The sequence below is a fragment of the Xiphias gladius genome, chromosome 2, assembly GCF_016859285.1.
Source record: "Xiphias gladius isolate SHS-SW01 ecotype Sanya breed wild chromosome 2, ASM1685928v1, whole genome shotgun sequence".
Taxonomy (NCBI): domain Eukaryota; kingdom Metazoa; phylum Chordata; class Actinopteri; order Istiophoriformes; family Xiphiidae; genus Xiphias; species Xiphias gladius.
The window spans coordinates 22,385,101-22,408,515 of NC_053401.1; the positions used below are offsets into that span (position 1 = coordinate 22,385,101).

Genomic DNA, 23,415 nt, shown 5'->3' on the forward strand with positions numbered 1-23,415 from the left:
ATATCATAGGAATTCCAAACCTGTGCATAAATTGATAAGACCATTATTCTTACAGTTGTTCAAAATTTAAAATGCCAGATAAAACCTCATTACTTAGTGTATATTGTACTTTTTGAATCTTTTATTAGGTTTTCAAGTTTCAAGGATTGACAAACAGTTAAGGATAGATATACAGTTAATTGTGGCAACCTATTCAAGTCTCTTTCCCATAAAGACACAGCCAGTTGTCCACTGCTCATCGTTGATTCAGAACACATGCCAAAGTCATTGGTGGTCAGATTCTAACTTCAGCTGAGGGGCTTGGGAGAGCTGCCACTTTGCCATAATCCTAGAAACATAAAGATTTTTCTGTGCCAGAACAGTAGAGGGTGCTTGGTTTGGTGGTGAGCAGTTTGCCAAGTCATATGCCACAGAAAGCAGAGGCAGACGGGCGGGTGATCCGCTGATTCCCGCTACCCCACCCATTCCCTCCAACCCCCCAACCTCACCAAGGTTGGTGACCATCTGGTTCCTGTTGCCCCTCCCATACTAGGCTATTTGCCAGTGTGTCTTATATGCAGTATATTTGAATTCAAACAATTTTTTAAACCTTGTTTTATTTTTGACTGCTTATTTTAATGCTTTTCAGTCGGGCAGCAACTAATGATTATTTTCATTGCTGATTTATCTAATGATTTTTTACTCGATAAAACAGTTAATTGTTAGGTCTATAAAATGTCACTATCTATCACATTATCCCAGAACCCATCATGATGTGTTCACATTGCTTGTTTTGTCCCACCAATAGTCCAAAACCCAAACACCTTAAATTTGCTATGATAGAAAATGAGGTAGAAACATGGTTTTGGGGAGTTTATCTGCTTCCAGGCCAGAAGAGGAGGAGGTCGAGGAGGTTGGGGTGGCTGTGGGGTTGTGAGCACTTATGTGGGCTGTTTGTTTGCACATTTGCCAGCAGTGTGCCAGAGACTTAAAAAAACCCTGCCAGGATGTATTAGCCTGCTGGAAACCCCTCGCCTCTGAATGGCTAAAGATTTTGTTTACATCTTTGACTGCATTGCAGTAGGAAGCCTGTACGTCTTTACCAGCCCAGCCAAACAGTGCTGACGTTCTGTCACTGCTTGCCAACAGACACATTTACACCCATCCTTCCAAGGTCACTGTTCCTATCTTTAATTGAGTTGTGTCAGGCTGAATTGGATTGGATTTTTTTTTTGGCCAAAAAGATTTTTCTCTTCCTGTGACACAACAACTTGAAAAAATACATTTTATGTGAACAAATGGCCACTTTGCTTATCTTGATCACTCTGCCTCATGGAACAGTAGTGATTCAGCCTGTATCCAGTTAATTTTAACTGTTCCCTGAAAAAAGAATTAAATTTTCTAGCATTAGACACAAAGGTTTGAGTGTCCTGCATGAACAGTTAAGAGAAAATCCAAAGGCAAGGATTTGACATGATTGCTCATACTATATGTGATCTCTTGGAAGAGATTGCTACCCTCTGACACCAGACATCAACAAAAGAAGATCATAGAGTTTTTATTGACATGACGTTTCCATGGAACATAAGAAATCTGGTTATTCATGTCCCTGTATACATGATCATAGCAGTATTCAGGTATATGATCACCTGTATGCAGGTGTGTCTTGATTTCACAACATCTCATCCATTATGGTTCAAACACCTTATACTACCTGGATAAGGTGTTAAATTCAATTCAGTTTTATTTATATACTGCCAAATCATAACAGAAGGTATCTCAGGGCACTTGTCATGTAGAGCAGGTCTAAAATGTACTCTTTATAGCTATATTTACAGAGACCCAACATTCCCCCATGAGCAAACACTTGGTGACAGTGGCAAGTTAAAAAATCTTGAACTGAACTTGGCTAACGGTGGGAGGCCGTCTGCCTCGACTGGTTGGGTTGAAAGAAAGAGAGAAGAGGAGGAAAGAGAACATAGCACAATGCAGGTTCCATATAAGGATGTATGATATTATTATTATTATTATTATTATTATTAACTCTAGCAGTGGTTGGCACTGATGAGGAAGCTTAAGTTAGTCTGCCTGGATAAATAAAGATGAATGAAGCAGGTCCAACAGCTCATCGTGCTTGTCCTCTTGCTTTACTGCCCACCATTAGGCTCTTTCAGTGATTTAGGGAGGAGAGTCATGAATAATGTCCCAACATGAGGCTGTATGGACAGACTTTTCTGAGCCATCTCACGTATTATGCATGAGATCACTTCCAGTCAGAGGCATTCAGCAAAGATGAGGGACAGTCAGCTCTCAGCCAGCAAAGCAATATCTCCTTGATTGGGCTTGATTCTGCATTGTCATCCCCCTTTAATTAACCCTTGGTAACCCGCTGCCGAAGACATGTCTGATTTCCTCTCCTAGGGCTGACAGGCCCATCCTGGTGAGGAGGGGAGAGGAGATGAAGAGAAAGGAGGGGGAGCTGGCAGCAGCAGTAGGGGATGAAAGTGGAAGAGTGAGATAGTCCTTTATTCCTCTCTCTCTAGTTCCCATTTCCTCTCTGGACTCCTACTCGTTTCACAGCTTCTAGCTTCTCTGCTAGGTGGGGTTTTGCGTCCTGTGGTAGTAGGCGGGGTAGGGAAACAAACCAAAGCAAAATAGCTCTGTCACAAGACAACAGGCAGCGTCCATCCCATCAGAGGTGAGTTGACAGCAAAGCTAGAAACTACTCTACACACATAACTTCTGTTTGGAACCTGTACTAAGTGATTGATGCGCCTTTGTATTGTGTTTGCATTGAGTCACACGGCGTAATTTGTTCTGATAGCTGGTCTCTTTGTGCTCTACATCAGAGTCAAAGAGAAGGTGAGCCTATCCCCAACTTTAGCAGCTGACAAAAAGGCAGGAGAAGAGTAAAGTCATTTGCGAGGATGTCTTGTTTTTTAATTGTAAGAGCTCAGTGGCATTAACTGGGATTATGGTGCTCTACAGGCAAATGAGAATGAGTGTTTTCCATTTACATTACAGAGTTCTGTTCTTCATGTGTGTATAGACTGTATGTGTGGGAGAGAGAAGCACTGCATTTCAAAGTTTTGTGTGCGACACTTGTCTTCTCCTGAGCACTTGAGCTTGCTGTGTGGACAGTTAGTGATTTATTATAGTAACTGAAGCAAGCATCCAATATGAAATTACATTTCACAAATACCAACTAAACTGTAGACGATTAAAGAAAGCAGAAATAGGAATTCACTTGCAAGGTGTTTTTCACTTTTAATAGCTGTCAGATGAGAGCTATGTCTCTGCTGGATGTTTTCATGTCAATGTATCTTCCAAATCATCCACAGGATTTTAATAACTCTTATAATACTTTTTTTGTGAATTGTTCCCTTAATTGAAGCTTAAACATGAAAGTGCCCAAAATTAGAGTCAAGATTTTCATATTAATAATTATATATAGTCTCAATTAAGTGTCAGACACAAGCAGTTCTTGAATCTAAATTGGCCCCACTTCATGTCTTTAAATGTCATTACATATTGTTTTTGTCCCTTAATGTTGTTATGTAAGAGGTCCACAGAGGAAGTCTTTTCATTGTCCCATCTGTAGGACATCTCCAATTCACTCCTTCAGCACCATCAAATATTTTTCAATCGCCTCATCTCGTTTATTTTCTTGATATAGTGTAATCACTGCTTTTATTTTTTTCATGCTGCTAATAGCATCGTCTCCTCTGGGCCATAGAAGGAACAAGACCCAGTGTATTGAATATTGAATGAGATAATGTTTGCACGGTTGAGTGGCACCTCAGCAGTGCATTCACAGCTTGGAAGCAGCTATGTGCTGCAACGCAGCAGGCGAAAATCAAGGATTTGCAATACAATCTGCAGTAAAATAAAAACAGTTGGAAAGGTAGACATTCTTTTTCATTATCATTTGTTTCACTTTTCTCTGTGGTGAAGTCACAACTTCCCACCTGGTAGCTGCCTTTGGCTTGTAAGCAGTTCTGCTACCTCAGCAGCATCTGAAAATTAAGAGGAGAATCTTTCTAATAGACTTTGCATGCTGAGATTTCCCCAACAGGTCCAGACCTGACATGGCCACAAAAAGATCTCTCTGGTTTAATGAAGAAATTAAATGCTTGCTTGAAATTTGGGCAGACGAAATCATATAATCACAACTGGACACTACACACAAAAATGCCAAGATTTATGGAATAACTCGATAGTATTAAATGCACGCGGGTACAACAGAACAACAGAGCAATGCCACTGGAGCGACAACATAAACAATGGCACATAGTTGATGATGCAAGTGTACTCTTTTTCTTCTTTGTGTTTACTGGCAGATCGCAAACCAACTAGATGCATACTCCCACCTACTGTAATCGATGTGTAGATACGAAACTGTACAACATTATTAATGTAAAGCTGAGCAGCGGGATGGGGGGGCAAACACATTCAGGGGCGGTACAAAGCGATTGTACCTAATATGAAAATGCCCTCAGGCATCACAGTTGTACAATGGCATGAAAAAGTTAAAGTTGAAGTTAAAGATGACACATTTCTTTCAACATTTTAACCAAGATTAGTGTATTATTTTTGTTTTGTACAAGTTTAGAGGGAAAAAAAGGAAAGGAACACCATACAAAAGTTTGGCCCCCCCAAGAGGGGTGAGTTCTCAGATAACTTTTACCAAGGTCTCAGACCTTAGTAGATTGTCAGGGCTATGGCTTGTTCACAGTCATCATCAGGAAAGACCAGGTGATGCAAATGTCAAAACCTTATAAATACTCTGACTCCTCAAACTTTGTCCCAACAATCAGCAGCCATGGGCTCATCTAAGCAGCTGCCTAGTACTCTGAAAATTAAAATAACTGATGCCCACAAAGCAGGAGAAGTCTATAAGAAGATAGAAAAAAGGGTTTTCAGGTAACCGTTGCCTCAGTTTGTAATGTAATTAAGAAATGGCAGTTAACAGGAACGGTGGAGGTCAAGTTGAGGTCTGGAAGACCAAGAAAACTTTCACAGAGAACTGCTTGTATGATTGCTAGAAAGGCAAATCAAAACCCCTGTTTGACTGCAAAAGACCTTCAGGAAGATTTTGCAGTCAGCGACACCTGCAAAAATATGACCTTCATCGAAGAGTCATCAGAAGAAAACCTTTCCTGTGTCCTCACCACAAAATTCAGCATCAGAAGTTTGCAAAAGAAAATCTAAACAGGCCTGATGCATTTTGGAAACAAGTTCTGTGGATGATGAAGCTAAAATAGAACTTTTTGACCACAATGAGGAAAGGTATGTTTAGAGGAAAAAGGGTGCAGAATTCCATGAATCCAACACCTCTCCAAATCTTAATCACAGGAGGATCAATCATGCTTTGGGCTTGTGTTTCAGCCAATGGCATGGGGAACATTTCACTGGTAGATGGAAGAATGTATTCAATTATATACCGGCAAATTCTGGGAGCAATCATCACACTGTCTGTAAAAAAGCTGAAGATGAAAAGAGGAGGCTTCTACGACAGGATAATTATCCTAAACACCTCAAAATCCACAATGGACTACCTCAAGAAGCACAAGCTGAAGGTTTTACCATGATCCTCACAGTCCCCCGACCTAAACATCATCGAAAATCTATGTGTAGCCCTCACAGTACATGCAAGACGGCCTGAGAATCTCACAGAACTAGAAGCCTTTTGCAGGCAGAATAGGCAAAAATCCCCCAAACAAGTACTGAAAGACTTTTAGCTGCTACAAAAAGTGTTTACAAGCTGTAATACTTGTCAAAGGGGGTGTTACTAAGTACTGACCATGCAGGGAGCCTAAACCTTTGTTTCAATCACTTTTCCTTTTTTGTTATTTTGAAACTGTAAAAAATGGAAATAAAAAAGTAATCTTGCTTAAAATATTAAAGAAACATTTCATCTTTAACTTTATGCCTTTTCGAAATCAGGTTATCTTCTACTCACTTAACTATTCACCTAACAGAAATTTTGACCAGGGGTGCCCAAACTTTTCCTTGCCACTGCTTTTGTCCAATAAACAAAATCATCACAAGGGAAATACAGTGTGTTTTCAGATGGATGTTGGGGGGGGGGCTTTGACTTGTTTTGCACCATCTGCCCATTTCACTGCTTCGCTTATGAAACATGGGAGAGAAGCCAATATCCTACACAGCGGTCTCCTCTGAAGCATTCCGCTCTGTACATTGTCACTCATTGTTAATTTAAGAAGTTATGACACAAAAGTCCAACTCACCCGCCCTCGCTGTAGGGTTATTGAGTTCGCCTGTGCCCCCACCCTGTCGGAAATGTGGTGACGTACATGTGAAAGTGTGCAAGTCTGAGGGGAGGAGCTTGGTCAGCCATGGTTTTGTCCGAGCAATCACAGCTGATCCAGTCGGGCGAGCTCTCTGGAGGAGGACTCGAATTTATTTTCGTTTTCTTTTTGTTTTATTAACCCTTTATTTCAAGAAAATTCGCAGTACATGGATGCCCCTCTTTAGCAGTCCCCAGCCTTTCATTCACACGGACAAAACACAGCCATCTATTACTGCTCACTGAGCAGCTCCACTGGAGCAGCTGGGGCACTGCGAAGGCAATACTAAAGGTTTGCTGTGCCCTATCTGCCGTAAACCCGGCAGATAGTTTTGATCAATATCGGTGCCGCAACTTCTACCTGACTCTGTGCTGAGGTATCCTGCTTTAAGAAATCATCTCTGACTGCTGCTCTGGGTTGAGACTGGTGGTAAAGAGAGCTGTTGCCATGGAATAAACTACATCCTTTGATAAAGGAGAAGTCAAATCCTCCTGTCCTGAGAGCAAGGTCTAAACAATGGGTGATAGAGAGTAATCCTTATTAGAATGTGAAGATATGTGATGTGATTGGGTGGTCAATTGACCACTTTGGTTCAGACCGAAATATTGCAATCCATCCAACAACTATTGGATGGATTGCTATGAAATTTGCTACAAATATTCATGTTCTCCTCAGAATGAATTGTAATCCCTTTGGTGTTCCCTAATACATATATATCCCTATAAAAATGTTGGTCAAAATTTAAATTTGTCCAGTAATTTTGGTTTTAAATACCTGTAAAACTAAGCACATTCCCATCAACCTCAGCTGTACTTTGTCATTAGTGCTAATTAACATGCTAACATACAAAATTTAGATTGCGATCATGGTAAACATTACCTGCTGTGTGTTACCATATTGGCATTGTCATTGTGCACATGTTAGCATGCTGACATTAACATTTAGCGGAAAGCAGGGCTGTGCCTAACTACAGCCTCACGGAGCTGCTAGCTGGTCTCTTAGACTTGTTTTTTTCAAATATATCCTAAGTTCAGGCATTGCATGCCTGTCTCTGTCTTGATAAAGGCTGGTGGACTTTATAAACACCAGGGACATTGATGTAAATAAGTCCAGGACGTATTGTTTTAACCCTGACAAAGTCTGATATGTTGTATTTTTACAAATAAAACCAAAGCTAGAATATGTAATGCTCCTTTTGGTGCCGTGCTCAGTAGTGGTTGCTGTGGGAGGAGAACGTCAGGGTACACAGACAGTCCACATGTATGTTTCCCTCTAGTGCTTTAACTATTGCTCCTGTTTTATTTTGTAGTTTACAGGCAGCCTACAAGAAACTGAGTATGTTCACAACTTCTTCACCTCAGTTTCTTCTAGGTAATCTGTCCATTGTTTGCATTTTCATTCAGCAAGTTAGTTTTCCCTTTATTTCTTTTTCCCATTACAAAAACTCAATTTGTTGAGTGATAAAGCAAACATGAGTTTGCTTTACGAATTATATTTACAGAAGTGAATGCAAAAGCTAAAGGGCATCTTTACTTTGTGATTATGCCTTTAAGAGACATTCACTGTGACTCATTATGTTAATTAAGTAAGAATTATCCAAGAAATAGTTTTAATCGTATTAACCACAGCTGAGATTAATCCTCCACAAAGAAGATTTTCAGTATTGTATTAGAGAGACCACCCTAGGAGTAAAGAGTGATGTGTTAGGGCCAGGGGAAACTCGGCAAAATTATTCTTATGTTTAGATAAGAACTGGAAGTCACTGAGCTTTTTCACAGCCATCTGCCTCCGACTCCATGACAGTCCTCTCCCTTTCTCTCCACTGTGCTTGCTCATGGTGGGAACTGTTGGGTTTCTCTCTATAATATTGTAAGGTCTTGACCTTACTCTGTAAGGTGCCTTGAGATAATGTATGTTATGATATGGTGCTATATAAATAAAACTGAATTGAATTTAATTGCTGTTTCATCATTCCTCTTTTTGTATTATCCAAGTAAATCTGCTGTACTTCATGTTATCATGTCCAGTTTGTCTCAGTTTGGAGGAAACTAATAGTGATATGGTAAAAGTGAACCTTCTCTGACTTTAAAAGAAACTTGAGTGATATTTGAGCACTGCAATAGGAGCAATGGACTGGTTCATTTTGCTGCGAGCATTAAATTTGGCTCTGTCTGCGCCTGTTTATCTGTCACGCACTGAGGGGTGGTCTCAGAGGAAGCAGCAGAGTGTGCTGCAACTCTCCTGTCACTTCTGATGCAAGTAAAGTTGAGCAGAGAGGTAACTTTAAATCAGATTGTAAAGGTGACCCGGGAAGCCCCTGTCACCACCATAGCTTAAAGGCCCCGCCCAACACCAACAGCACATTTAAACTTGACGCTCAGTCATACTGAAACAAGTCAGAAGTAGTCGGCTGCTGTCAGATGAAGCTGCCCTCAGCTTAAAACAAAGCCACGGTATCAGCAAAGACAGGCTTGAGTGCAGATGAGAGGAAATGATTAAAGGGAAACGAGCCAGGTATGTTTCAAAGCCATTGATTTCCACAGGCTTTGCAAAAGCCCGGTGTGTGCAGAAACACACGAACTCAAACGCTTGGTTCGACTTCTGTTTGATATAGGAGCGCCGCTCACTTTGCTCAACATCAGCCTCTTTTTTGCTAAAGAACTACAGTAAAGTTGTAGATATACAGCTTAGAAGCTCAAATTGACGGCAAGGATGCCATTTGTTTCTCTGTATGACAATATCCTAAGTACATTAAACATCCATCTCTGAGACGCTTCTCTGATAATGGCTTTGACTAGAAGGAAAATTAAATCTCAAAATGACAGATTACAGATGGCAAAATAAGAAATTGGTGATGTTCAGTAACACAAAGACCCATTACCTGTTTTCTTTTGCCTGTTTTCTTTCCTTTTTTAGTTTGTTCTTTTCTAATTAAAACATTTTTTTATTTTCTCAGCCTCAAATTCTGCATAATTTGAACATATTATAAACAGCTATAATGTTTATCCTAGAACAAAGCCTGCAGTTTGTAGTTTTATACAGTAACTGTGAGTCACAGACCTGGCCAGATTTTGGCCGTGAAGATAAATGGTGCTCATTTTAATCTGTCATAAGAGCAAATCATTTCTGCACTGCACCAGTGGACAACTGGGTTGCAAAGTGTCTGCTCTGCACTTCAGTCATCAAAAACCTTTTACAGGTTTATTAATTTTTGTATGTAGACTCTACAACAGCTCTTTTCTGTAACATCAGCTAAACATTTTTGTTACGCAACCTGTTGTTTCATGATAAGATGTTTGTTTTTTTCATTTTCGTGACTTTTAACACTCTATTATCACACTATTTATTGGATGATGCAGTATACCTAGTTAATGACATGCATGTTTTAAGCATAACAACTCCTACGCTTATTGATTTTCTGAACAAACTTTTAGTAAATCGATAACACCATCTTCCCCAGACAACTTCTGTACACGTCCATACATCTCCAGCTCGCTCACATTTCCCCCCCTTCCTCCTTTGTGAGCCTTTTAAAAATGAGTCATTATTCTGTCATTTTCAGTCTGCCTTTAGGATTCATCCTCATCTCTGATGAATTGTAGATGGCAAGCCTGAACTGCCCTATTGAAAAATTGTAATTAGCTTCTGGAAGTTGTTTCCGTTTGTTACTTTAAAAATATCATGTCAAATGCAAGGTGTGTTTGAGATCGGTCAGATGAAAGTCATTTTGAATATGTTGGTGAAGTGAATTGTTTCCTGTTTGCATAAAACCCTTTATCTGTCAATGTGATGCGGATCATAGCATGTGGCTGTGTGAGCAATCGTTTTTTTGGTACTGATTGTCATGTGTGCATGTGTGTCTGAGTCCATTCATTTTACCTTCCAGATTTAAATGAAACTCTAAAGGAAGTTTGGTCAGATTCGTTATGTAAATCAATGGTGCAGTCTCTCTCATCTACATAGATACACACACATCAAGGCAGACACACATCCAGATGAAACTTGACATGTTGGCATGAAAACCAATTAGTATTTGTGAGAACTGTGTGTGTGTCTATACTGTACATGTTTATGTGAGCTGTGACAGCTGTCATTTTGTGTGTGTGTCTGTGTGGATGTGTCTGTGTGAGACAGAGAGCGAGTGGACAGTGGAAGCAAGAAGAGCTAATATGTTGTTATTGAAGCAAAACATGGGTTTGCAGATTAGAGAAACGTATTGCTGCAGTTTTCTGCACTGTACTTCTGTTGTAATTAAACAATGTGTGGGGAAATGATGAGTGTTTGATCCATACACTCATCATATAGGGGGCTCTAGGTGTCTGTCAGCCTTCAAAAACAGCTTAATAATGATGGTGCTAATGGAGATCTTTTTATTCCTCCAGACACTCAGAGTTAATGAGAAGCTTAACAATTAATGATTCCATTTTTTTCCTCCAAAAACAACTTAAATACCCACAAGTCAGTGGGACCCAAAAAGAACCGCAGCTGTTTGAAGAGACAAATTGGGCAATTACGAATGATTTATATTCAGCTAGCCTAGCTGGTGATTAGACGGGGAGAAAATTATATTAAATTCCAGCCTTTTTTCTGCAATCCTTCACTGATATTTTGAATAAAGGCTTAATTAGAGTAAAAATATGATGATGGCAGACAAGCATGCAGGTAGCATGCTTGTTAGTAAAGCACAGAGCACCACAATGTAAGGTCAGAAGAATAATATTACTATTCCTGTTAGTATTACTTCTTCTACTGCATCTGCTACATCTGCTGCTAAAATTAAAAGACTCCTCATCTAAACTGAACATGGACCTTACCAACCTCTGTTTTTCCCCTTGACCTGTTCCTCTACTACTATAGTTGGGACGACAGCAGCTCAGTGAGCAGCGGCCTCAGCGACACGTTGGACAATATCAGTACAGATGATCTGAACACAACCGCCTACTCAGCTGTCAGCTCATCCCGCAAAAGCAAGGGAGCGCAGGTGAGGACACAAGCGCCAAGCACTAAGTACAGTTCCTCAGCACCTGGGATCTGAGGATCTTGTGGGTTCAGACTGTCCAGGCTGTCAGTCGGTTTATCCACTTCTTTGGTCCAGACTGAAATATCTCAAGAACAATAGGATGTATTGCCATGAAATGTGATGCTGACATGAACTGAAATGTCTTTGCTGATCTCCTGACTTTTCCTTTGGTGCTGCCACCAGGTCATAATCTAAATACTTTACTTTTAGGTTTATGTCCAATTACCTGCAAATCTAACGGCATTCCCATCAGTCTCAGCTGTACTTTGTGTTTAGTTCTAATTATCAAATGTTACTATGTTAACACGCTAAACTAGGTTGGTGATCACTGACATCATGAGCATGTTGCTATGGTAGCATTAGCATTTAGCTCAAAGCCCCATTGTGCCATAGTACAGCCTCACAGTGCCACTATTACAGATGTAGACTCTTAGTCGTGTTGCTTATACACCAGTTTGTAGGTGGCAGTATCAATATAAGTGACACAATGATTACCTCCCAAGCAACTTAGCATCCCCTGAAAATCTTGTCTTTGCTGACCTGCAGTGGTTTAACCTCTCAGCAGCAGTGATGTACAGGTGTACACTGTGACATCTCTGATGGGCGTGGTTACAGGTGCAAAACAGCACACCTCTGGCCAACCCAACTACAACCATCAGTAATATTGGATATTGTCAAGCTTGAAACTTTCAACCCGAGAGGGCAGTAAAATACTGCTTTTCAGCCTTGTGTTAAGACACTCGTTTAAGGGGCACGCCACTGATTTTACACATGTGTTTAAGTTTACTCATCATGAGGAGTACTGCTCAGCCCGTGGAAACACGATAATGTCCTCTGTTGCAGAAAGAAAGCCTGCATTACAAACTGGGTAAGAGGGGTGGTTCTAATGAAATATTCTATTGCTAATAATTTGGATCATACTTTTTTCCTACTTTATGGACGTGCAATACTAAGGCACTGAATTACCATTTCAACACTTAAATAAAACATAAAAGGGAAAGTATAAAAAAAACAATTACAGAAACTAATAGAAATTAGCACTAAAAGATAGAAAGTAAATCTCATTTTTTATAAAATAAATTTTAATTTACAGGGCTAACTAGATTCCTTCTTCAAATGAGTTACAAGCATGTTAGTTTAGCATGAAACCAAGGCTAGTCTGTGTGTGTTAGCTCTAGAATCCCTGCTGAGGGAATTATCTGCGGACTGAAGGCCACTGTTCAGCTGTCCTCATAGGCTTTTGCTCTATTCTGCCAAGTATCTCTGGCCCCTCATGAAATGCTCAACAGACTGGGCTACTGACAGACTCTGGTGTTGCTAAGGAGACTGTCCATCTGTCAAGGTAGGCTAGTTATCACTGCTGTGTATGTGTTTGTGTGGGTGTGTTTGTATGCATCCCCAAAGAGGATATCTGGCCATGGGTGATTCCAAAGATAGCTACAACTTCACAAACATCCTGATACTCTGTTTGTGCAGGGACTTATATTTCATTGTGGTGACTATGTGTTTAAATAGCTCTTCTGAAAGAACATACCTGAGGTTTAGCATATTTTAGCTTATTAACTGCAATTAGCCAATACTTTACATCATTGCTGAACATTTTCTTTAGCATACCATAACCTTTCTTCCTTCCAGAGATGTTTCAAGTTAATTTAAGTAATTTTCAGTAAGTCAAGGAAATAACCTATAGATTTTCAAAACTTGCTTGAAATCGATAACCACAGCATGCATTTTTACTGCCTGTACTGTACATTTATTGTCAACATTGTACTTACATGACATGGTCCTGCAGTGGTGAGCAGGTACTATTTATAAACTCCCCGCACTGGTGTGTCTAAGGATACTACAACATTCAAAATTTTAGGAAATCAAAGTTTCATTCTTTTACTGAACCATCCATTAAACTCTTAATATGCCTTTTTTTTTTTAATCCAACCACCACCCCCCAGTCCCAGAGAGGAAGCAGGTCCAAGCATGTCGAGCAGGAGGTGAGCAGCAGCTGGGCCGGAGCCGAGGACCTGAAGAAGGTAGAGGAGGAGCTGGACGCAAGCATGGACCCCAGCAGTGGCTCCTCTCGCTGGAAGCCATCCTCATCCACCTCTTCCTCCCAAGCCCAGGGCCAGTATGACGACGCAGGTCAGAAGGCCACTGCGCTGTCCCAGATGTCCCAGACAGGCTCGTGGAGGAGGGGCATGACAGCCCAGGTGGGCATCACACCACCCAGGACCAAGGGTACCTCTGCCGCCCTCAAAACACCGGGTAGGAGAGTTACGTTGTTTTTTATCTTTAACCAAACATAATTGACAGAAATTGAGTAGGACACTGAGGTAAGTCGATGTGAAGACGGGTTAATTGGGTTGCCCCAAAATGTAACTGTATTTGATTGACATTTGACACTTTGAAAGAAGAAAAAAGACAAAAATTTGCAAAAATAAGCCCTTTTACATATATCTGGATATAATGATATACAGATAACAAAATATCCAAAGCCACAAGGTACCAAAGCAGAAAAGGTGTTTTTCATTTTATAAGAATCTCGGTTACTAAAATGTTACGCCATGTAGGAGATGATCTGTTGGAGCTCTGTGGCTTTTTTTAGATGCAAGTGTGACAAAAAATTGATTAGTAATAAAACAAACTTTTACAAGGTCCAGTTTCCTTTTCAGTCCTTTTCTTTTCCAGTGTTTTGGAATGAGACTTATAAGTTAAAAACTATTTGACTATTCTTCTCACTTACACCTATGATTAAAGACCTTGAAGTTGCTCTTAAATTTTGAGCCCATGCAGCAAAGTATAGCAACTTTGTTGCAGATGAATATTGGTTTTCAATGCAGCTGAGCTGTGATAAACTAAACCTCTGGCTTTTGGCCAGAATTTACACTAATTGAGCTTTTCCTGCTGTGTGGCATCACAAGTGATAAAAAGAAGTGCTGGGCCAAGAATCTGCTTAAGGAAAAGATTTTGTATTTGTGCTAATTAGTGTTTATGCAAATTGACAGGTAAAACTGATGATGCAAAGGCCTCAGAGAAGGGCAAGGCACCTTCCAAGAATTCAGCTGGCATCCAGCGCTCACCCTCAGATGCTGGGAAGAGCAGTGGAGATGAAGGCAAGAAACCCCCCTCTGGCATTGCACGCCCACCCACCACAGGCTCATTTGGATACAAGAAGATCCCAGGTCCCACTGGCAACTTAATCACCTCCAGTGGAGCAACGCTCGCCAGCGGCTCAGCCACCCTGGGCAAGGCGCCCAAATCCTCAGCTGCCCTCGGCAAAGGCACGGGCATCGGCGGTGTGCGGAAGACCAGCCTGGATGGCTCACAGCCTCAGGATGATGGAATTCTGCTCAGCTGCGGAGGCTCCAAAGTGACCCTGCAGTACCGCTCTCTTCCGAGACCAGCCAAATCCTCCAGTGGGGTGGCAGCAGGGCGCAGCGGGCATCGCTCTAGCTCCAGCAGCATCGACTCAAATGTCAGTGGCAAGTCAGCGGGCGGGGCAGTGACACAAACAGGCACCAAACGTAGGGACGGAAAAGTGAGCTCAGACCGCTCCAGTCCCATCACAATAAACCAGACAGACAAGGAAAAAGTGGCGGTGTCAGACCAGGACCCAGCAGCAGGACTATCCACATCCCCCAAGTCCAGCCCCACCTCCACTTCAACAGGCCAGTCAGGCCTCAGGCAGCCAGGCTCCAAGTACCCTGATATTGCTTCTCCTACTTTCCGCAGGTCAGACACACAAAACATGCCTACTGCTTTCATTCTGTCTTTGTCCCTCACCGTGTGTGTTTCTATGTGAATCAAACATTTCACAACATTCTTTTTCACTGATTTTTTACAGTACAGCAAGCATGCCTTTAGGTGCAATATAAGTTTTGGTATTATTTAAAAATGATTCAGATGATGTAATCAACACATCTATTTCAATTTTACAGTTTAAGGAGGTTTTCATTCATGATGATGAACTGATGTTTGTGTTGCTCAGGGATGTTTTCCTGATGCAGGCTGTTACCCTGACTCCCCTAACAGATAGGGGCATTTATTCAAGATGTCATCAGCAGTGGTAAAGTTATACCATGGCTTAAAAAATACTTTGTCATCTATATCATTTTTAGATATGTTTGGTTGCACAAAATAAATATAAGACACTTAATAAATCATAATTCAGTGCCCTCGTGAAAAAATGGATTGAGTTTACTCGGATGCACAGCCAAGGGGTGCCACTACATAGATTGTTCCCTGGTGTAGGTGATAAGCCACTGCAGATGAAACATATCTTTACCCCAAAGATCTAGGTGTGATGGCTTTTTTCAGCTCAGGCAAATCCAGCTCAGCAGTCTTGGTCAGAACACACAGGAGACAGGAGTTTCTCAGCACACCAATCCCTGACTCATTAGAAGCATGCATTGGCAGGCGTGTCCAAACATCTGCCCCATCCTATTTTTTCAAGCCAACCCATTGCATCTGCATGTCTTCAAGCTTTTTTTTCTTCAAGAGAGTGTCATCTATATATTGTGTATGATTGTGATGACAGACTGGGACAGACACAAGCAGAGTAGCAGGCTGTCTGAGCATATGTAGGAGGCAAACAGGTTTGAGTGGCCTAACAGATTAGGTTATTTAAAGTCACAGGGTCGAAACGGGCAAAGCTGTGAAAGCAGATATGTCGATGTGAATTACTGAGAGTTCGCAGCTGAAATGAGATGGAGTTTTCTGTGAGGGATAAATGTCTTGGGAAGTCCACTCGGTATCTCATCTGCAGTTTAAAGTTGGTGTTAGGAGAAAGACGTGGGGATGTTTTAGTGTCTGTTTTTCCACTGTACTACACTGATCCTTGCATATTTGCTTCTTGATGTTTGTAACATATGCAGAAATAAAGTTTCATATCTAATATACCACAGGTCTGTGAGATAACTTCAACGTAATCCACTCTTTCAACCCCAAAGTATACCAAAGTCCTTAATTTTCCAGTATGGATCTTGCAGACGCTCATCACTCGTCTTTTGAGCATTTCTGAATGACTGCACCCACCTCTCTACCCCCAGATTGTTTGGCACCAAAGCCAGCAGCAAGGCCAGCTCTCCGGGCACGCCCGACTCTGGCAAGTGCCCTTCAATTATGGGCAGCCCCCACGGCACTCTGGCAAGGCAGGCCAGTCTGGACTCGCCCTCCTCTGGCACGGGGAGCCTGGGCAGCGCTGGCGGTCTGAGTGGTGGCAGCAGCCCACTGTACGGTAAAACCCCAGACTTGTGCACTGACTCCCCAGCCTCCAGTCCGGCCTCTGGCCTCTCCCTGCCCTCCAACGCGCGGCCCTGGCCTGCCTGTAGCTCCTCAGCTGGCAGCAAGGACACACTGAGCTGCCAAAGCATGACCAGTCTGCACACCAGCTCTGAGTCCATTGATCTGCCACTGGGCCACCACGGGCCAAAGGTTACACGAACTGGCAGTGTCAAGTCCACCCTGTCTGAGGGGTGAGTAACAGGAAATACGATTGGGCTGAATCGTATTAATTGTTTCATTTTAGAACAGAGACAAAAGTATATCTCCCTACCCTAAGATGTAAACATACAATGCAGAGTAAGCCTAGATAATAACATTAATAAAGATGATTAGAAAAAAATGACTTATGCAGCACACAGTTTGGTTGGATTCAAGTTTCTTTTTCTGGCATGGTTTTGGTAGTATCAAAAATAAAATCTTTGAGTACTGTCCCAGAGTACATACTAGGTATAGTTCAGTTTGGTCAGGACGGATGTGCAACAGACCTAATGGCAGTTCCCCCATCATATGTCATTATATCATAAATGGTTTTTATAATCACAAATAGTTTTCTGAACTCTTAACCCTTTCACTAATCAGCCACCCAACTGCCCTGCTAACTTTTTACCAGCTAATCCATTGCATGGACCAGGTGGCAGTCTCTAAGTTAGTGTTAATGGAAGCATCATAAAAGTCATCAACGCTAAGGTAGTCTAAGAAGGTATTACTCAAGGCTCCACAGCCATGCCAAAAAAAGTTAAATTCAGATCATTTCAGACGCTCATTCCCATTAGAAGTCTTTCTTAGGGTGTTTCCATTGTTTTGTCCACACACTTTGCATGCAGTACACCACAGAAGATAAAAACAGGACACAAGTTTATTTTACCTTATTAGTTTATAAGTTTTATGTCTCAAAAATGAAACAATTGATTTAATTATTACTTTTGTTTATAGTGTATCTGTTGTCTGTTGTACTGTGATGCCTTAGTTAATGTCTTTAATGTTTCCTCCATAGAGTACATCCATTTGCATACTGTATGTGTATGTGTGTGTCAAAAGTCAAGCTTGTAAAATGTGACCAAAGTCCTCTTGTCAGCTAGCACAAAAACAAATGTTTTCTGGTGTTCATCTAATTCACTCATCTTCTGTGTTTTAACAGCATGCCTCTTGACAGAAACACGCTTCCCAAAAAGGGACTGAGGTACAACACATCTGCAGGAAAATCTCAATCTCAACTGTTGTTCTGTTGTTCATTCACATTGATCATAAACATACATTTGCATGTAAATTCCAAGCTTTACCAAGTCTACTTTCATGTTGTTGTGTGTGCAGCATGTTGTGGCATCTACAGCAGTGATTCCCAACCAGGGGTACTTGTACCCCAAGGCATAATGCTGCATGAGGTTTCTTGCTTGAGGGCATATGAAAAGATTGTGGAGAATCTCAACTAATAGAAATAACAAAATAGAAATTGCAATTTAATTAAAACACCTATCCTCATATTGAGTCAGCTGTAACACTGAGGTATAACTTACTAGTTAGAAAGCAGGCAGAAAAAGCTGAAATGGTGAATTAGCTGATAATGTTGGATAACTGGTTGAAATAGATAGCTAGCATTAGAAAAATTTTAAAATGTTAGCTGAAATTATGGATAAATGTTTAAAATAATTAGCTTAAAGTAATGGATAAACTGTTCAAATAGTTAGCTTAAATCAACGGATAAATGCTTGAAATTAACTGGCCTCAATGAAGGTACTTCATTCCCTGTGTTCACCTCGACAAAATGCTGTGGCACAGAGTGATTACAGCTGAGGATCTGATTTTGTACCAGAGATCCTGAAGTCCAAATTAGATTATACGTTTTTAAGAGAGGCAAAAAAGTCTAATGCAGTATGAATGTTCTGTCAGATGATCAGGCAGGAGTGTGTTTGTCTGTTTGCATGTCTGCTTCTCTGTGTGCATCCTCATCCCATTCTCATCTCATGCACTGCTAGAAATACAGAGAACCACCACTATGACAGAGCAGTTCTTCCTCAGCTCCCTAAAATGGCCTAAACCTCCTGATAACATTTGCTCTGTTAGCCAAAAGGGGTAAGACGAATGTATATTTTGAATTTAGCAGAGACAAAAGATAGAGAGAGAAATACCATAACCCATTCATCAACAGTGGTACAATCTCTGCAGGGAACAGACTCTCTAGCCAATTATACATTACTGCTGCAGAGAGGTTGGATGGGGCATGCTGGTTTTCAAACTATTTTCATTTGATTGTATATGGTGGTCATTTTTACGGGCCTAAAAGCATCTGATCTTATTCTGCACTTTACGCCTGTTGAAAATGATGTTCAGTACAGACTGCAGTCTTGTCTTCCTCTGACCACAAATTTTTACGGCTGTCTTGGCACATCTCAAAACAAAATGGCACTTTTTTTTCCCCCTGATCTTTAGATTTCCTACTAGTGGAGCATAGAATAATAATTTCCCCATTTAGTCATATAAGTAAGCAGGTTGGTCCTGCTTATGGGCATTTTGTAAGCAATAAGTATACTGAGTCAAACACTGACCCTTGGATATTTCAGTCTGTTCCATTTCAACTCCAGTGGGGGACGAATGCTGCTGTGTCACACTATTCAACACACTCTTAGACACCCAATCCGTGGTGGAGAGAATACGAAGCATAGGCATGGGGAGCAGGGTCGGATGTGACAAGTGTCGTAATGGGGTCGTTGGAAGGAAGACGCCACTGAAAAGGGATGAGTGCAAACTCAATTATCATCCTCAGAGGATTAAATATGGCCGATTGTCATGTGTGCGATAAGGGCCTTCTTCTGCCGAGCCACTTTGGAGCTGGAGAGAGAAGAGATGAACGGCAGAGTGTGTGTGCTTGGCAGCTTTGAGCCAGAGGAGTGTGTGTATATAGAATATGAGTGTCTGTAGACGTACACATGTGAGCGTCTGTGTGGTGTGGCTGCATGCTTTTTGCTATCTGCTCACATGCTTCTATTATTAGCTCCACACTCATTTCATCTCCACAGAACTTCACTATTTAAACTTCCAAATATTTCAGTGTCACGACTGTTTACTGTTGGCAACCATTTTTGCCATGAGCTTACACTTTCTTTTGGGGTTTCAGGTATCCTCCATCCTCCCGGCAGACATCCCATGAGGAAGGCAAGGAGTGGTTGAGGTCCCACTCAACAGGGGGGCTTCAGGACACAGGCAGCCAGTCCCCCCTGTCTCCCCCTGGAGCTTCCTGCACCACCACTGGAAAATACCACTACTCCAACCTGCGTGAGTCTATAGTAATAACAATAATTGTAGCATGTGGTATAGATAGCCTAGGTATAGTATGCACATTGACAGTGAGTATGTAGTTTTTGTATTTGATTCCAGTGATTTAACTTGGCAGTGTCAATATAATGTTATTTATACAATGTTTTTACTAATCTGAGACCCATTTAAAGTACAGCACAAATATACCAAATAGTAAAAAGTAAGTAGAAAGGAAGTTCTGTACCCAAAGGAAAAGTTATGTGTAATATGTAAGAGGTTTGTCTAATGTCCCTGAATTCAAATATAACAGATATAAAGAAACCAACGAAGTACAACAAAAGATGGATAAAAAGGCACCTAAAGCAAAATGGGCCAGATATGCAGTCCACAGATGCCTTTACTAGGCCTTCACTAAAATTTGACATGTGAAATTGGACATGACAGTAGATACATGGCCATGAAAATAAACTGTATCATACTTAACTGTATAATTAAATAATATTTCTTTCATGCAGCAATCAAAAATATCTTAAAGTACATTAAAATCTTTGGACATTAGGACCATTATTAGCTTATTAAAGATCTTAGTTCATGTATGAATGATTGATCACTGATGCACTTTACAGATGCAAAAATGCAACAGGGTGAATGTTGGGGGTAGAAATATAATTTATCACTGATCTTGGCTGGTCTATTTTTTCCGCCATGCAGTGAGCCCCACTAACATTAGCCAGTATAACCTGCCACCAAGCAGCAGCAGCATGAGCCGCTCAAACAGCATCCCTGCCCAGGACTCCTTTGACTTGTATGGAGAAGGTCACCCACTGGGTGGCAGCGCAACCTCCCTGGAGGAACGACCACGGGCCATCAGCCGCTCCGGGTCCTTCAGGGACAGCACTGATGAAGGTGGGGTATGCTCTTAAACACGCTCTTTAAATGAACTGTGTTCAAAAAATGACCGGCAGGAATGAAACTTCGCAACTAAGAAGCCATTAGAAATAATTTAAGGGCCACGTTCACCAAAGCAAAGTCCCCAGTCATCAAGTACTTTAATACCAGATTTAACGAGCTCTCACTGTGTGTTCATACTGTGAGTGACTCAGCTGATGACTCGCTGTGTTCTGATCTTTTTGCGAGTGATTTAAGAGCCTGTGATTGCATCCATATAGAGGTCAAGTTATTAATGGGAAAATCGTGTCCTTTTTTCTGCATCCTTATAACTGTTCAAAGCTTACATCATCTGAATGAGTTACCATAACCATCAAGTGCTAATCGGTCAACTGGGTAATCAAGAATAAATAAGAAAGCAATTAAAATGACTTTAGATCTCCTTCGAGGTCATTTTCAATAGAGGACGTAGAATATTGTGTGGTCTCACATCAGTTTTATCTGTAGCATTGCCCCCTCGCTTTTTATACCAGTTTTTATGATCAAGTATTTTATTAAACCTTGCTAGTTGCTCATTACTTTCTCTCTCGTACAGTCCATGGCTCCTCATTGTCCCTGGTCTCTAGCACGTCTTCATTGTACTCTGCGGTAAGTAGCTGAACAGCTTTTTCTTCATAAATTTACGACTCTACAGCATTAGCGTTACAGTCTGGTAATGTATATCTGAAACTAGTAAATCACGGTGTAAAGTCATTGTTAAAGCTGCTCAAATCAGTATTTGTATATTAACAATATATCGGATTACTACATGTATTGTGGAAGGACTTGCTCATAGTGACAAACACACAGAGAATTATAACCAGGCTTTGCAGTTCCACTTACCTCTTTCCACTCATTGTTTTAGTTTTCTAGCCTGCAACGTTTCTGTTTTGCTTGAGTCGTTTCCAGAGAGAATACAGCTGTTTGTATGCTTCCTGCTCAGCATCAAAAGATAAAGTTAACGACAAGCTGGTGAACAAAGTTGAGCATATAGCACATAAAATATATCTCTCAGGAGTTGGTGGAGACCAAATCATTGCTAAAAGGAAAGTAAATATTGGACCTTTATCCACCAGGTGCCCAGAAACACAACTCCAAATGAATGCTAATGTTTGTTCATGTCTGCTAAGTGTATATATATGCAACTTTCTGCTAAAAAGTTCACCATATAAGTAATAATAATATCACCGTGTTATGTTTACAGCTTTTTTCATGCCCTAAGAGGCAAAACAGTTTACTTTGGGCAGATTTAAAGGTGCACCGCCATATTTCGTTATAGCACCCAACAGCACCCCCAAATCACTAAATTTCTCAGATCACTGTTGATGTTCTGAAATGCAGTACAGCTCACACAGCGGTGAGCTAGGAGGAAATTTCAGGACAGGGTGATTGTTTTTAAAATTCGATTTTTCCCTATCTAAAACAGATGCATCCAAAAAAGTAATAATTTTAAGGCTGAAACCATTCCACTTTTTTAAATGGGACAACATAGAGTAACATCAAATCAGCTTTTCCTAGTGATGCAGTGTAGCATTAAATCTCACATGCACTCTTCCAATATTTCAGTCTTGTCCTTTGTGTCTCTGTAGGAACAAAATATAGCTTTCCATAGTTGCATTCTTCCAGAGTAACTTTGGCAGATAAGACTCTGGACAAGTGTTGGGTTTCTAATAGCACAGGCAGCTCTCGGGTCATCACGTTCAGTGAGGTGGCAGATTAGTTTCAGGGAGAACAATCAATTACCCCCGATCTCCGCCTGTTTCCAATTGCACTTGCAAGTTGCAGAGGAAAGGCTTGGATTAAAGATAGAGATAGTTTCATTTACAAAGTTTTCCTTTAGGTCATATTCATTTTCCATTTTGTTTACGGTCTGTTTTCCACTTCAACACCAGTGATATTTTCTGTTCCTTATATCTCACTTTAATTAAAGTTTAGTTGAATTCGCCTTAATAATCGTCTCTGTGTTAGGCATTCTTCATTTAATCTCATTTTTGGCATTAAAATACTTCTCATGGTGTATTTTCTAATTCAGTTTTAAAAGGTACTTGATTGAACACATCACACAGAGCCAGTATTATATATTTTTTAAACCATGTTTGCTTCCCTTCTTACAGACAGAGGAGAGAGCACACTCAGAGGTAAGGTTGGGTAAAATCGTGTCCATCTGTAATGTCTGCATGGATACTTCCCTTTAGCACCTTTCTGCTTTACATCCATAGTTACAGATATATACATATTGAAGCTCAGTGGCTGTACAGATCTTGATTTTTGCTCCGTGCGGGATTCAATCCGACAGCCTCCGTGTCACATGCATGTTTTGCTGCCCATTAGGCGACTGCTGGTTGTTTCTGTCTGTATGTCTTTACGTTTGTGTGTCTTTCTATTGCGCTGCATCTGTAGTCAGAGACAGTCTGTCTACATCAATCAAAGCACAAACAGTGATATTTGTTCAGCTTAATTTAAAGCCAGTTAGACTTAAATTGATAATCATTTTTAACCAAAAAACATTAACACAAGAATGGTGATGGTGGTTAAAATGGAAGTTCTACAATAAAGCAGTTTAACCCTATGTTGCTTTGCTTTTTATTATCAGTAACTCTTTTGTATTTATTGCATCTTGATCATAAATAACCAGACATCCCTACTGTG

At 40.8% G+C, this 23,415-nt stretch overlaps 1 protein-coding gene across 5 annotated transcripts in view; it reads left to right on the plus strand.

The window, feature by feature from the left end:
* nav3 (neuron navigator 3) overlaps positions 1-23,415 on the plus strand; it is a 343,409-nt gene that overhangs the window by 292,901 nt on the left and 27,093 nt on the right. For 4 of the 5 annotated variants that reach the window (XM_040143100.1, XM_040143064.1, XM_040143071.1 and 1 more), the window contains 9 exons: positions 11,148-11,271; positions 13,260-13,569; positions 14,310-15,036; positions 16,353-16,778; positions 17,726-17,767; positions 19,700-19,857; positions 20,551-20,745; positions 21,323-21,375; positions 22,881-22,904. In XM_040143100.1, the coding sequence (XP_039999034.1) occupies positions 11,148-11,271; positions 13,260-13,569; positions 14,310-15,036; positions 16,353-16,778; positions 17,726-17,767; positions 19,700-19,857; positions 20,551-20,745; positions 21,323-21,375; positions 22,881-22,904 (2,059 nt within the window). The remainder of the gene's footprint in view (positions 1-11,147; positions 11,272-13,259; positions 13,570-14,309; positions 15,037-16,352; positions 16,779-17,725; positions 17,768-19,699; positions 19,858-20,550; positions 20,746-21,322; positions 21,376-22,880; positions 22,905-23,415) is intronic. The other variant, XM_040143081.1, reaches the window with a different exon arrangement.